The sequence below is a fragment of the Onychomys torridus genome, chromosome 8, assembly GCF_903995425.1.
Source record: "Onychomys torridus chromosome 8, mOncTor1.1, whole genome shotgun sequence".
Taxonomy (NCBI): Eukaryota; Metazoa; Chordata; class Mammalia; order Rodentia; family Cricetidae; genus Onychomys; species Onychomys torridus.
The window spans coordinates 68,565,394-68,580,472 of record NC_050450.1 but is presented as its reverse complement, the minus strand read 5'-3'; the positions used below and the strand labels follow the sequence as shown (position 1 = coordinate 68,580,472).

The following is a 15,079-nucleotide window of genomic DNA, read 5'->3' as shown; positions in this document are numbered from 1 at the left end:
TGCTGAAAGATCAGAGTAGCAGAACAAGCCACAGCTACCTCACTTCACCAATTCCTCAGCTGACCCTGTTTCCACAGACTGGAAGCTTCTGAGTCCTCATCCAAATGGACCTCAGCTGAACTGATGCTCAAAGCCTAAAAGCTTAACCAGCTAAAAGCTTCTAGTTTCTGGTCTTCATGCCTTATATACCTTTCTGCTTTCTGCCATCACTCCCTGGGATTAAAGGCTCACTTTTTGGGATTAAAGTGGTGTGTCACCATGCCTGGCTGTTTCCAACGTGGCCTTGAACTCACAGAGATCCAGAGGGATTTCTGCCTCTGGAATGCCAGGATTAAAGGTGTGAGTGCCACCATTTTCTAGCTTCTGTATCTAGTGGCTGTTCTGTTCTTTGACCACAGATAAGTTTATTAGGATGCACAATATTTTGGGGAACACAATACCACCACATGTCTATATGTGTGCAGGTATATGTACATGTGTGTGGCTACCCCCAGAGTCCAGAAGATAGTATAGGATCACCTGGGTGTGACCTGCCCCGTGTGGGTGCTGGGAAATAACTGTGTCCTCTGGAATAACAGCAAGCACTCCTAACTACTGAGTCATCTCTCTAGGTCCTCTATATACTTTTTAGTTTTCTTATGTCAAAAAAGACTTTTGACATGTGGCTCACAACAAGTTATTTCTGGGTTTTTGTTTGTTTGTTTGTTTGTTTGTTTTTTTGGTTGATTTTTCGAGGCAGGGTTTCTCTGTGTAGTTTTGGTGCCTGCCTCGGATATCTCTCTGTAGACCAGGCTGGCCTCGAACTCACAGAGATCCGCCTGCCTCTGCCTCTGCCTCCTGAGTGCTGGGATTTTAAAGGCATGAGCCAACACTGCCTGGCCAAGTTATTTCTGTTTTGAACACAGCCAACATTACAAAACTCCTAGAATCTAACAATACTAGCTTATACAGCTCTCCATAGTTTTCAGACAGGAAATGTGTGACTCAGAGACAGTGATTTCCTTAAAAATCTCACTAAAAGATGAGCAGTGGACCTAAGAGAATAGCTTGTCTCCTGATGGTCAAGCCAGTACTCTCTTTTGCCATGCTTTTAAAGACTGCGAAGAATACAGAAAGGGAATGTTAATCAAGAGTCAGCATGCAGCCCTCACAAGCAAGTAATACACTTCAGTTAAAATAGTCACTGGTTCACTGGCGATTAATTAGAGTAACACCCACTCTTCAAGGCTGGTGGCAGGCACCTTTACTCACTGAGCCATCTCACAGGCTTGCTTTTTCCCCACTTTGAGACAGGGCTTCACTCTATAGTCTAGGAACTCAGAGTATAAACTAGACTGGTTTCAAACTCAAAGCATTCTGCCTGCCTCAGCCTTAATTTTATTTTCTTCTTTTGGTTTTTCGAGACAGGGTTTCTCTGTGTGCTTTGTGCCTTTCCTGGAACTCGCTTTGGAGACCAGGCTGGCCTCAAACTCACAGAGATCCACCTGCCTCTGTCTCTGCCTCCCGAGTGCTGGGATTACAGGCATGCGCCACCACTGCCCGGCCTGCCTCAGCCTTTTAAGTGCTTAAAATACAGGCATATACCACCATGCTGAGTCTATACCTATCCTTAACCCACATTCCCCACATAACATGTAACACTTTATAGTGTGTGTGTGCATTATCCCTTATCTGTCTCACTCTTACTCCAGCAGTAGATGTGTCTACTACATTACATAAGCTTACCAACTAATGACTGGCTAGACACAGAGACACAGGACCATTTGAGAACAATTCTACCTTTTGGAGGGAGGCATGTAGGCCCGCAGGCCAGAAGAGGGCATCTAATCCCATTATAGATGGTTATGAACCATCATGTGGTTGCTGGGAATTGAACTCAGGACCTCTTGAAGAGCAGGCAGTGTTCTGAACCTCCAGTCCCAATAATTGTATCTTAGTGTGTATTTCCTAAAGGCAACCTTATTCTCCTATGTAGACAAAGTACCATGTCACAGATAGGAAATTAACCACAAATATAGTACCATTTTCCAATCTATTGACTTTATTCACTACTATCCTTTATAGAAAATGAAAAAAGAAAGTTGGGCGGTGGTGGCGCACGCCTGTAATCCCAGCACTCAGGAGGCAGAGACAGAGGCAGGCAGATCTCTGTGAGTTTGAAGCCAGCCTGGTCTACAGAGCGAGATCCAGGGAAGGCACCAAAACTACACAGAGAAACCATGTCTGGAAAAACCAAAAAAGAAAATGAAAAAAAAAAAAAGGCTGTAATGTCTCTTTAAAACTGGAAGCATTGCTTGTTTTGAGTCAGAGTTTCATGTAGCCTAGGCTGGCCTTGAATTCACAATGTGTGTGTAGTCAAGAATGAATGTGAATTTATTTTTTTCTTTTTGAGATAGGGTCTCACTATGTAGCTGTGACTGTCCTGGAACTCACTATGTAAACCATGTTGGCCTTGGGCTCAGAAATCACCCTGACTCTGACTCCTGATTCTTGGGATTAAAGGTATGTGTCACTATCCCTGGCCTTTCATATTTTCTAAAATAAAATATATGCCACTAGAAACTGCCAAATAAGTACTATTTTAATTTATTTTGGTGTTTAAAAATTGGCAAGTTCTAGAGTTACAGATATCAGTGTTGATCTTAAATATTGACAAATGAAAATGAGATACCTTCTTTTTTTTTTTTCCCCGACACAGGTTTCTCTGTGGAGCTTTGTGCCTGTCCTGGAACTCACTCTGTAGTCCAGGTTGGCCTCAAACTCACAGAAATCCACCTGCCTCTGCCTCCCAAGTATTGGGATTAAAGGCGTGCAGCAGCAGCACCAGCAGCACCAGCAGCACCACCCTCCCATCACCATCCCCCCACTCCCCCTCACCCCACCCCCACCCCTGCTAGATCCCTTTAGATCTTTTTATGTCTTCTTGTGCGCATGGAGTGTGTGTGCTGAGATCAAACCCTAGGCCTTTCAAATGCTGCGCCAGTGCACTGCCCTGAGCTCTATCCCTAGACCCAGCAGATATTTCTGGAGCACTTCTATATGTCTTAGGTGTTCACAACACTGCACAAAGCCACAGACACACACTACATCCAAACAGGCTTTAGAGTAACCATCAACAAAGTCAACACTTTCTACACAGCAGGATAAACTGCCATCTCTGACTTGGCTTCTTATTTTGCATTGAAATTCTGTTAAATTTTTCTCATTGCTATTTAGAGGAGCCTTACTACATAGGAACTCCTGGGCAGTCCTCCAAGCAATCCTCCCACCTCCTGAGTGCTAGAACCACCAGCACCTGCCACACTGGACCTAGACTGAGGTTTTTGTCTGTCTCTGCTTGCCCTTCTGTCTAATTCTGGTACTTTCTTTTTTTTTTTTTTTTTTCCAGAGCTGAGGACCGAACCCAGGGCCTTGTGCTTGCTAGGCAAGCGCTTTATCCCCAACCCTGGTACTTTCATTTAGACATTTCCCATTTCCCAACGTTCTACCTTCATTAATCTACCAACAATTGTCAATTCCAGTCAGGTGGTGGTGGCGCACGCCTTTAATCCCAGCACTTGGGAGGCAGAGGCAGGCAGATCTCTGTGAGTTCGAGGCTAACCAGATCTACAGAGTGAGTTCCAGGGCAGTCAAAGTTGTTACACAAAGAAACCTTGGGGTGGGGGTGGGAGGAGTCAATTCCATTTTTTTACACAGCCTTCATTTTCTAACTCGGTTTTTTTGATTCTCAACCTCCTACCTCACTACACTAAAATCATTCTCTTGAAAAGTAGCATCATCTAACTGCAGCTCACCTACCTAATCTCGTTTCCCACTGTTGTCCACTTAGGCAATTTGCACAAATAATGTTTCACACAGGCACAAGCACTAACTAGCCACAATGAGTCCCATCTCCCTCCTCACATGGTTTTTCTCACCCAAAAACCATTCCCTGTCCCTTCTGTACTCTTGCATATTAGTCATCTCTTCAGGGCTTTTCAGTTCTACCCGAGCCTAAGACCCCCCGAGAGCTACCAAAGCTCGCACTGCCTCCACTGAACTAATTCTGTGCCGTGATCTGTATTAAGACACCATGACTATAACAGATATATGTACTTACCATGTGTGAGTCTACATGGACATATAACCAGATACCTGTAAACAAAGCTAGTGAATGGAATCTTCTAATTTTATGAGTGGAGGGTCTCAAGCACTCTCTGACTGGATGTCCATGCCCAGGTACAGTAACCATGCCAGGGAAACAATGTCTGTGTACCAACCCGTTTCAAACACCTTTTTTTGTTTTGTTTTGTTTTGTTTTGCTTTTTTGAGACAGGGTTTCTCTGTAGCTTTGGAGCCTGTCCTGGATCTCACTCTGTAGACAAGGCTGGCCTCGAACCCACAGAGATCCACCTGGCTCTGCCTCCCGAGTGCTGGGATTGCAGGCGTGTGCCACCACTGCCCGGCTCTCCTTTTCTTTCTTAAAGACTTATCTTCTTGTGTATTGGCCTGAACATAGGCCATGCATCACATGCTAGTACTGCATGTGGAGGCCAGAAGAGGGTGTCGGATCCCCTGGAACTGGAGCTACAGATGGCTGTCAACTGCCACATGGGTGCTGGGAATGGAACCCAAGTCCCCGCTCTAGAAGGATGGCCAGTGCTCTTACACACTCGGCCACTCTCCAGCCCCCCAAAGCTTTTCTTAAGAGTGAGTGAGTTTCTGGACTTAAGGCCCACACTGAACTAGAGGAGGAACAGGGAAGGTAACTACTGCACACTGCGGGCCATCAAGATGACTCAAGGGGGTACAGGCACCTGCTGCCAAGCCTGACAAGCTGAGTTCAATCTCCAGGACCCACACAGTAGAAGAAAACTGACTCCCACAGGTTGTTCTCTGACTTTCATACGTGCATACATACTTATGCACATACACACAGATAAAAAATAAAATAATAATTAAAAAATAAACTCTAGCCAGGTGGTGGTAGCTGTGCATGCCTTTAATCCAGCACTCAGGAGGCAGAGACAGATTTCTGAGTTCGAGGCCAGCCCAACCTACAAAGTGAGTTCCAGGACAACCAGCACTACACAGAAAAACCATCTGATAAAACAAAACAAGGGGTTGGGGATTTAGCTCAGTGGTAGAGCAATTGCCTAGCAAGCTCAAGGCCCTGGGTTCAGTCCTCAGCTCGAACAAAAAAAAATATCTCTCTCTCTCTCTCTCTCTCTCTCTCTCTCAAATCATTGTATCTAATGCGTTCTTAGCAAAAAACTAAGGTTGGAATTTCATAAAACAAAGTGGAGTGTGAAGCTGTGACAAGGAGCTTCAAAATCCCTTGCTATTTCCTAACAATAGCTAGGTCTTTTCTTATAAGTAACTATACAAGTCCATATTATAAAAAAAAAAACGTAAGGAGATACAGACAAGATAGCTTCAGAAATAAAGGTTGGTCACCAGAAAAATCCAACCTCATGGGTAGAGAGTTGGGACCTTCAGCCTCATCCTAAAACCTAGAAAGTTTGAAAAGGGGGACTGGAGCTTAGTCCAATCTTATGTGGCAATGGTTTAATTGTACCTACAAAATGAGACCCCATATAAAACCTCTAACCATCAAGTCTCAGAACTTCCAGGTTAGTGAACACACCAGTAAGGTTATATACCTTAATTCCACCGAAACCCCAGACCCTTCCAACCTTCCTTGTGCATCTCCCCATCTAGATGCTCATTCACATGAGCATAAGTATAACATTTTCTAGAGAATGAGTAAGTTTGAGGGAGCTGTGAGAAGCCCCCTTTTAACTGTTTGACTAAAATCCTACTTGTACCTAGCATCTAAAGTAAGAGCAATCTTGGGGGCCATGCCTTTCAGTTTGTAAGAACTGATACTTACTCTATGTAGCATTAAAACTGAGTAGAACTTTTCAGGACACCAAGCTGATAACAAAGAACAGGTATCAGAATGCAGAGGGCATGAGAATTTCATGTTTATCAAAGTGCAATATGCCTCAAAAAAAAAAAATGAGAAAAAAAAAAAGCCAATTGGTGGTGGTACATGGCTTCAATCCCAGCACTCAAGAGGTAGAGCCAGGTGAATCTCTGTGAGTTCAAGGCCAGCCTGGGCTACAAAGTGAATTACAGGACAGCCAGAGCTGTTACACAGATAAACCCTGTCTCAAAAAACAAAAAACAAAATAAAAAACCTGAGAACAACAAATCTGGTATCCAAGAAATCTAGTTCCACACAAATACACGTGTCTCCTGAACTGTTTTCCTCAAACTAAGAAACACTGGAAGAACATACAAATTTGAATTTCTGCTTTCCAAGATTCATCTCTTATGCAGACCCCTATTAGTTCATTTGATAACTATTTGCATGATTGTCTACATATAAATTTAGTCTTACATACTACATGGAAATAGTCACGAAAACGTATTAAATAAGACAAACCAAACTGTCATAAAAAAGGGACAAGCACTGTGTTCAACCCCTCTATTTAAAAGCAGGGGAAATGGGGGAGCAGAGAGGACATGAGAAAAGAAAGAAATCTGCTTCTCAAGTCTGTTGAAGAATATTATTTTAAGACGTGTTACTTTTGTTCATGTTGCATTTGTTTAACTCTGTGAAGCTGTGTTACTGTGCCTGTCTAATAAAGAGCTGAAGAGCCAACAGCAAGGCAGGAGAAAGGACAAGTGGGGCTGGCAGGCAGAGAGAATATATAGAAGGAGAAATCTGGGAGGAAGGAAGAAAAGAGATTTAGTGAGAGGAGGAGGAGGAGGAGGAGGAGGAGGAGGAGGAGGAGGAGGAGGAGGAGACGACTCCAGGGGCCAGTCGCCCAGCTACACAGCAAGCCACAGAGTAAGAGTAAGATTTACAGAAGAAAGAGAATGGGAAAAGCCCAGAGGCAAAAGATAGATGGAATAATTTAAGGAAAGCTGGAAAGAAAGAAGCCAAGCTAAGGCCAGGCATTTATTAAGTAACAATAAGCCTCTGCATGTGATTTATTTGGGAGCTGGGTGGCAGCCCCCCAAAAGAGCCAAAAAACAAACAACAGCACACGTCTGTAAACAACAATATGTCAGGAAACTCATCTGTGGCTGTGGTATAAGTCTGTGGTAGATCAACAGCTTAACATGTACAAGACTCTGGGAGGGGAAGGAGGAAGGGCCATTTAAAAAGAAAAATGCCTTTACTCCCAACAGAGACAGACTCAAAAATCAAAATAAACTGGGTGGTGGTGACACACACCTTTAATCCCAGCATTTAGAAGGCAAAGGCAGGTGGATCTCTATGAGTTTGAGGCCAGCATGATTTAGAGTGAGTCTTAGGACAGCCACAGCTGTTATATAAAGAAACCATGTCTGGGGTGGGGGGGAAACAAGCAAAAAAACAAAATAAATAGACAAACAAACAAATAAATGAAAGAAAAATCAGTAATTTGGCCTCTAGGAAGAAAAAAATATCTGTTGATGTCCTGAAGACACATGGATTCTTTTGTGTGGTTTGGGGATTCTGACTGGAACTCGATATACAGAATTGCCTCAGATTTGCAGTAATCCTCCTGCCTCTTGCCTCCTGGGAACTAGGATTACTGGAATGTGCTACTGTACAAACTCAAGAAATGTATATTCTTTTTTTTTCTTTTTTTCCCCAAAATGTATATTCTTAAGAGTACTGCATCTGTATAAGACCCAGACAATCCTCCATCATAACAACAGTGGGCTCCTGAGTTCTTCCTAGTCTTTGATAAAAATAGGATATTTCTCACCAGCTACTATGCATTTCCAGAAAATTTCTAGAAATTCTCAAGAGCAGAGACTATTTGCTATTCACTACAGCATCCCTAGCACCAAGGAAATCAAATGGCAAACTCATTAGGACCATCTTCTTCCTAGTCATAGCAGCCTTCTTTACCCTCAGACCCACTGGGCCCCTGTGTCTCAGAATAGAGAGAACAGGATTATGAGGAAAGTCAGATTTCTTCGCTGTTCAGCCCAGTAGTCCAAAGGGCAGTTCTGGCTGCCTGAACAGTAGCAGGCTCCTATCAAACTACAGACATATTCAATAGGGGAGGCCTCTAACACAGCAAGAGTAAAGACCACAACTGAACAACTTTACTGATGCTTAAAAACGGACACACAAGACAGTGGGCCCAAGGAGTGTGGCTAACTCAGTTAAAGTCATCTGTATCATTACCACTTCTCAGAGTGTGATTTTATTTATTTGCTCATCTAGAAAACAATCTGGGGCAATTTAACTCACTACATTATAAAAATTCCATCTAGAGCTAGACATGATGGCACACTTTTAATCCCAGTCCTTAAGAGGCAGAGGCAGGAGGATCTCTTTGAGTCCAAGGCCAGCCTGGTCTACATAGGGAGTTCCAGGTCAACCAGAGCTACAAGTGAGACCTGTCTCAAAAAGAAACAAAACATTTTTCTTTCAACTGCTCCAGAAACATTTCCATGAGGAAAAGAAATCCTCAATTCTTCTTTAAATATTATACTAGTTAGAATTTATATTTACTACAAAGATTACAGTATAAATATTATATAAAATACATTTATAATAAAGTCCATAACAATGTATTACAAATAAAATGTTATAACCAATATATAAACTGCAATGTAAGTTTGATATACATATTTAACACATTAATATGAAAGATAAAAATTTTCTTTTGTTAGCCAACTATCTTATTTTGCCTGAGAAATAATTAAGTGACTTATAAAATGCAAGATTATAGTTATTCTTAAAGACAGAGGTCTCCATTATAACACACCACGGGGGGTGGTGGAGCACACCTGTATGCCTGCAATCCCAGCACTTGGGAGGCAGAGGCAGGTGGATCTCTGTGAGTTCGAGGCCAGCCTGGGCTACCAAGTGAGTTCCAGGAAAGGCGCAAAGCTACACAGAGAAACCTTGTCTCGAAAAACCAAAAAAAAAAAAAAAAAACAACCCCAAAAAAACAAAAAAACCACCTGTCTGAGACTACATGCTTCTAAATAGTCCCTCCTTGGAAAAATATAATATAGAACAAATTATCTAGATTTATCTGGGTTTGAAATTTGTCTTTTTATCAGCTCTTTTGATCTAGTTCTAAATGACAGAAAATTCCTAATATTTATGAAAGAAAAATAACATTCTGCCATTCCAATTATCACCCTTCCAGTCATATTGGCTAGTTTTCTTGCTAACAAACACCCTTTTGTTCAAATGACAAAAGAAATGGTTCTTTTTATTTTATGTTTCTTTTTTATATTAAGAAGTCTTGGGGCTGGAGAGATGGCTCAGAGGTTAAGAGCACTAGCTAGCTATTCTTCCAGAGGTCCTGAGTTCAATCCCCAGCAACCACATGGTGGCTCACAACCATCCATAATGAGATCTGGTGCCCTCTTCTGGCCTGCAGGTATAGATGCAGGCAGAATACTATATACATAATAAATCTTAAAAAAAAAAAAAAAAGTCTCAGTTCATCAGACTGATGGCACACATCTTTCATCCTAGCACTCAGGAGGCTGACGCAGGTGGATCTCTGTGAATCTGAGGTCAGCCTGGTCTACAGAGTGAGTTTCAGGACAGCTAGGGCTACACAAAGAATCCCTGCCTTGAAAAACCAAACACACACACACACACACACACACACACACACACACAAATAAATAAATAAATAAATAAGAAAAAAAAAAGAAAAAGAAAAACCAAACACACACACAGGCAAAAGTGTTGATTCTTCCTAAACAACTGTAATTAGAATAAAATGGGGAGGAGGGGGACTATGAAGTTACATTTATTAACTACTAACCTTTAGCATTTGGATAACTAACCCCAGCAAGGACCTGCCCCATAATGGGAGGCTAAGGCAGGATAGCCAGGGGTGAGGCCAGCTTGGTCTACATAATGGCCTTCCAAACAAACCTGGTCTACAACGCGATACTTTCTCTCAAAAGGAGAGAGGGAGGAAGGGAAGGAGGGGATGACTGTGTTGTTCCCAAGGAACAATTAAAGGTATGGTGGTTTAGCCAAATGTGATGGTGGTGGTGCACACCTTTGGTTCCCAGCACCTGTGAGGCAGAAGCAGGTGGATCTCTATGAGCTCAAAACCAATCTGGTCTACGGAGTGAGTTCACTAATCATAGGTAGGCAATGGCATGGAGGACAATTGTTGTCCACACCTATATACCTTTCTCCAAGTCTGATCAACACAGTACCAGGAGAGCAAACAAGACACTGGAGAGCAGGAGTGAGTGCGTGTGTGCGTGTGTGCGTGCGTACACATTTGGGCACTCTCAAGTGCACATATTCGCCACAGTACATGTGTGAAGGTCAGAGGGCAGCTTTCAAGAGTTGCCACTCTCCTTCCACCATGTGGGTCCAGGGACTGAGCTCAGGTTGAGAGTTGGTAGCCAGCACCTTTGCCCCATAAGCTATCTTGGCTGGTCTGATTTTTTTGTTTGTTTGTTTTTGGTTTTTTTTTCCCCCGAGACAGGGTTTCTCTGTGTAGCCCTAGCTGTCCTGAACCTCATTCTGTAGACCAGGCTGGCCTTGAACTCACGGAGATCCACCTGCCTCTGCCTCCCAAGTGCTGTGAGTGCACTTTTAAAGACTTTTAGGAATATGTTTCGTGATAATAATAATTCACTTTTGATCTGAATGGTATTTGAAAAACAATAATTAAACTATAACATAAATAACATTTAAAATACTTTGTTATTCTCTGAGAGCAAATTGCCTTAAGATTTTACAGGCAGCCTAAGTTCCTTCATCTTTTCACTAAGTAGAAAGCAGTTAGTTAGCATGATGCCTCAACGGGTCATAAAAGGGCCAAGAAAATACCCTTTTCACCTCAGCAGTACAGCAGGAGGAATGGGACAACACAATATTGAAACTATGTACCATTTCAGAGCAATGAATGAAGTTGCCACTGCCTGGTTCAGGGGCAGACACTGACAGGAATACAAAGTAACAGAACAACACAAAAGAATAGACTTGAAATCCACAATACCAGAACCGGTGGATGTTTCTTTCTCTTTGCCTCCTCCACCCCCAACCATCTTAAGGCAACTAAAAACTAGATGTACTTAAACAAACACGTTAAAAGCTCAAATCATAACCACTTTTTTCTAATACTACAGGAATAAATGTGTCAGATCTGTATTACAATACTCTGACACACATTTACCTACTATTTAATCATTAAATATTTAAATCGTGCGTGTGTGTGTGTGTGTGTGTGTGTGTGTGTGTGTGTGTGTGTGTGTGTTTAGCTAGTATCTCACTATGTAGCCTTGACTGACTTGCCCAGAACTCACTAGATAAGCCAGATTGGTCTTAACCTGTAATATCTTCTCCCTCCTGAATGCTAGGATGACAAGTGTATGCCCAATCTAGAATTCAAAATGTTACAACTTGGCTAAAGGCTGACAAGTATTTACGTTAAATCTCAGAAAGTCGGGCCTGTGAGACTGCTCAGCAGGTAAGAGCACTTTTGACAAAGCCTAACTACCAAAGTTCAGTCCCCAGATCAGACATGGCAGAGGGAGAGAACAAACTCCCATAAACTGCTCAGATTTACACACAAATAAACAAAGGTAAAAGTAAGGTTTAGACTGGGTAGTGGCAGCACACACCTTAATCCCAGCACTCACTAGGCAGAGGCAGGTGGATGTCTGAGTCTGAGGACAACCTGGTCTATAAAGCAAGTTCCCGGACAGCCAGCGCTACACATAAAGAAACCCTGTCTTGAAAAACAAAAAAAACAAAAACAAAAAAAAAAAGAAAGAAAGAAGTAAAGCTTAAAAAGACTTTCCTACCAAAACCAGCCATTAAAATTACTGAAATCCTACATTTCAATTGAGTATAACTATACTTTCAACATTAAAATTTGAAGATATATGAATACAAGAGTGGAGGAGCTCACCTGAGTACTTTCCAAGCAAGTACCCAGCCTCCTGGTTTGATACCAAGAACAGTATCAACTAAGAAGGGTGGCACAGGCCAGTAATCCTAGCCTCCTAAGTGCTGGGATTAAAGACATGTGCAACCACACCCGGCTACAGTTTATCTTAATAGTGGACAGCCTGAAACTTTGGCACCAACCTTCCGCTGCGTGTCTGCAGAGATTAAACCTAGGGGCTCAGGTATATCAGGCAAGTGCCCTACTACTAAACTATATACTCTAGAATTTTGATTTGCCATCCTCCTGCTTCAGACTCCTGAGTAATGGATTATAGATGTGTGCCATCAGCACAGTTGGTACCACCCTTTAGGGGAAAAAAAGTGTCTCCCTCAAAAACTAAAGCTTTCTCTTATATCAAGTTTCTCTGTATGATCAGAAAACTTATATATAGTTATACCAATTCTGCTGTTTGCTTTTATTACTAATAAATTTTAAACTTCTGCATATTCCTAAATAATACTGTTAAAGTTGAATACAAATGTCCTAAGAGTGACACTAAATCTTACTTATATGGCATTTCTATTCAGATAGTTTATACATTAATGCTATATAATTGATTCCTATATTCAACACTAAATCCAAAACACGTACCCATCTTTTTGAAAAACTGATTTTAAAAAAAAGTACCAGACTTTTATAAAATACAATTAAGGGGTCACTGGCTCACTTCCCCTAATTTTGCTCCAAATCTATCAGCACCAATCCAATCATACCTTAAATAATAATGCCTCCTTTACTATCTGAGAGCTTGATGAAAAATACAGATTAAGATATCATTATAAACAAAACCTAAAATTCAAAACTGAAAGCCAAAAAGCAAACGATGCTTAGTTAGCTAAGCTTACTTCCAAATTCTGACTAAAGATTTCTCAAAAAAACAAAACAAACAAAAAGCAACCTACAGCTACATGGGTAAATAGTCCGTTGTAGTAGTCATGCCCACCCCCCACTCCTTTTTGAGGCCAGGCCCACTGTGCCCAGACTGGCTTAGAACTCTATCGTAGACCAGGTTGGCACTGAACTCACAGCAATGCTTCCTGTCTTAACTCTTCCAAGTCCTGGTTTTACAGACATGAGACGCCACACTAGGTTTCTCCAAGAACACTCTAACCATAGTAAAAATGTGCAGACCTGGGGCTGAAGTGGTTAAGAGCAGAGGACCAAAGTGCAGTTCTCAGCGCCTAGCAGGATGGCTCAAACCACCAGTAACTCTAGTTCTAGGACTCCTGATTCCCCGTCTGGGTCCCAAGAGCACACCCTACCCAAAGTCAAAAAATAAAAAAACAAAAATGTTAATATGTGCATTTTCCTCCTTTGGGATGTATCACAGTGACCTGTAGAGGCTACTCCAAATGTAACGTGGCTTGGAATAAAGAACGGAATACCAGCAATGGCAAAACATTAACCAACCAAGTTTTAAACCGATTCAAGTCCTCTCGCCCTCTTTTCAATAACTGAGTCATGTAACTTGCAGTGAGAGCGGGAGTCCCTGGTGTAATGTCATAATGTCAGCCAGCAAAAACGCTATTGTTGTTATTGTTGGCTTTTTTTTTTTTAACTCGCAAAAAAGTAAAACCTAACAATCCTTAGGGAGTCTTGGCCACGCGTGTATATATTATGCCTGCTCTTGTTCATAAAATACCACCTAACTACGGGATGGCTAACAAGGAGCGAAATTAAGACTTTTAGGTTCCTCCACTAAAGGTTCCTTCCTAGTTAAGTGCCGTTCACTAACTACTCTCTCGTATTAACCTGAAGTTGCGAGTAAATTTTTGTGGAAATATCGCGACTACCAGGAGTTACTCCAACGCAAGGCACAAGCATGGCAAAAGGTAAAAACAAAAGAAAAAAATGTTTAACTAAAAAACAACAACAAAAACCCGCTACCTTAAACTTTGTCTTTTTTCTCCCTTGTGCTGGAGCCTGTAGGTGATCGAGCTCTTCTACTGAGCTACACAAGCAACCCAACGCTCTCTCTTAATGCCCATGCACAGTTGCAGCGAAGACAGCAAGTGAAAAAAAAATTTAAAAAAATTCCAGAAACCTGACCTTGCCCACAAGTCGCCTAGTTCTGCACTCCTCCCCCAGTGTGCCCGCGAGCCGGTTCCCGCAGTCCCAAGTGCTCAGTCTGCCTGTCCAACATCTGCCTGGCAGCGAGTGACAGGCGATCAGAGAGGGTCCGACAGGAGGTGGCCCGAGAAACGCCGAGGCCCAACAGGAAAGGACTCGAGGAGGCAGGCGAAGGCGAGAACCTTCGCCGCGAAAGGGTCGGGCGTTAGGGAGTAAAGGGGACAAGGCCTGCGAGGAGCACAGAGAGGACTGGGCAGAAGCCTGGGAAGGGGTGAGCTGAGGGGCTGGCAGGCTTAGAGGGGGCACGGGGCTGCGAGGCCGGGCAGGGCGCGGACTCACGTTCTCCCACTAGCAGGATCCGCACGTCTTTCTTCATGTCGGAGGCTCGCAGGGGCCGCGCTCGGCCCGCACGCATGGAGCGCACGCCTCACGCCGGGAGCGCCCAGCCCGTGGCGCCGCTCTCCCCGCGCTACCACCGTCTCCTGCCAGCCTCTCAGGCCTCTGCGCCCGAGCCTCGGCCTCCCTGACTCGCCGCACCGCCTCCTCGGCTGCCGCTCCGCTCTGGAGCCGGGACAAGCCAGCTCCGCCTCCTCCGGCTCCGCGGACGCGGGCGGCGGCAGGCGCGGCGGCGGGGGCGACGGCGTGCGGCGAGGGACACGCGCTTTCGGAACGCGAACGCTCTCGTGGCTGGAACAGCGCCCTCGCGGGCAGGCTGACGGTAGCGCAAAACCCGAAAAGTTTGTTCGTTGGAGATGTGTCAAGATTCCATAGTCGGATCCCCTACCCCCGCCCTTTTTTTTTTTTTTTCCCTTACATTTAGCTAGGTTTTCTTTATTTATTTATTTATTTACTTCCTGTGGCAAGTGCTCTATCTGCATGTACATCTTTATGTCAGACGAGGGTATCAGATTCCATTTCAGATTGGTTGTGAGCCAACATGTGGTTGCTGAGAATTGAACTCAGGACCTCTGGAAGGGCAGCCAGTGCACCTTAACCTCCGAGCTATCTCTCCAACACCACATCCTACTAGTTTTACAGAATAAGAACAGAAGTTCCTTGTCCAGGGTCAC

General features: G+C 43.3%; 1 protein-coding gene across 4 annotated transcripts in view; it reads right to left on the bottom strand.

The window, feature by feature from the left end:
- Positions 1–14,628, bottom strand: part of Rhot1 (ras homolog family member T1) — a 71,568-nt gene extending 56,940 nt beyond the window's left edge. For all 4 annotated transcript variants that reach the window (XM_036196064.1, XM_036196067.1, XM_036196065.1 and 1 more), the window contains exon 1: positions 14,349–14,628. In XM_036196064.1, the coding sequence (XP_036051957.1) occupies positions 14,349–14,424 (76 nt within the window). In that variant the 5' untranslated portion in view covers positions 14,425–14,628. The remainder of the gene's footprint in view (positions 1–14,348) is intronic.
- Positions 14,629–15,079: the final 451 nt, after the last annotated feature.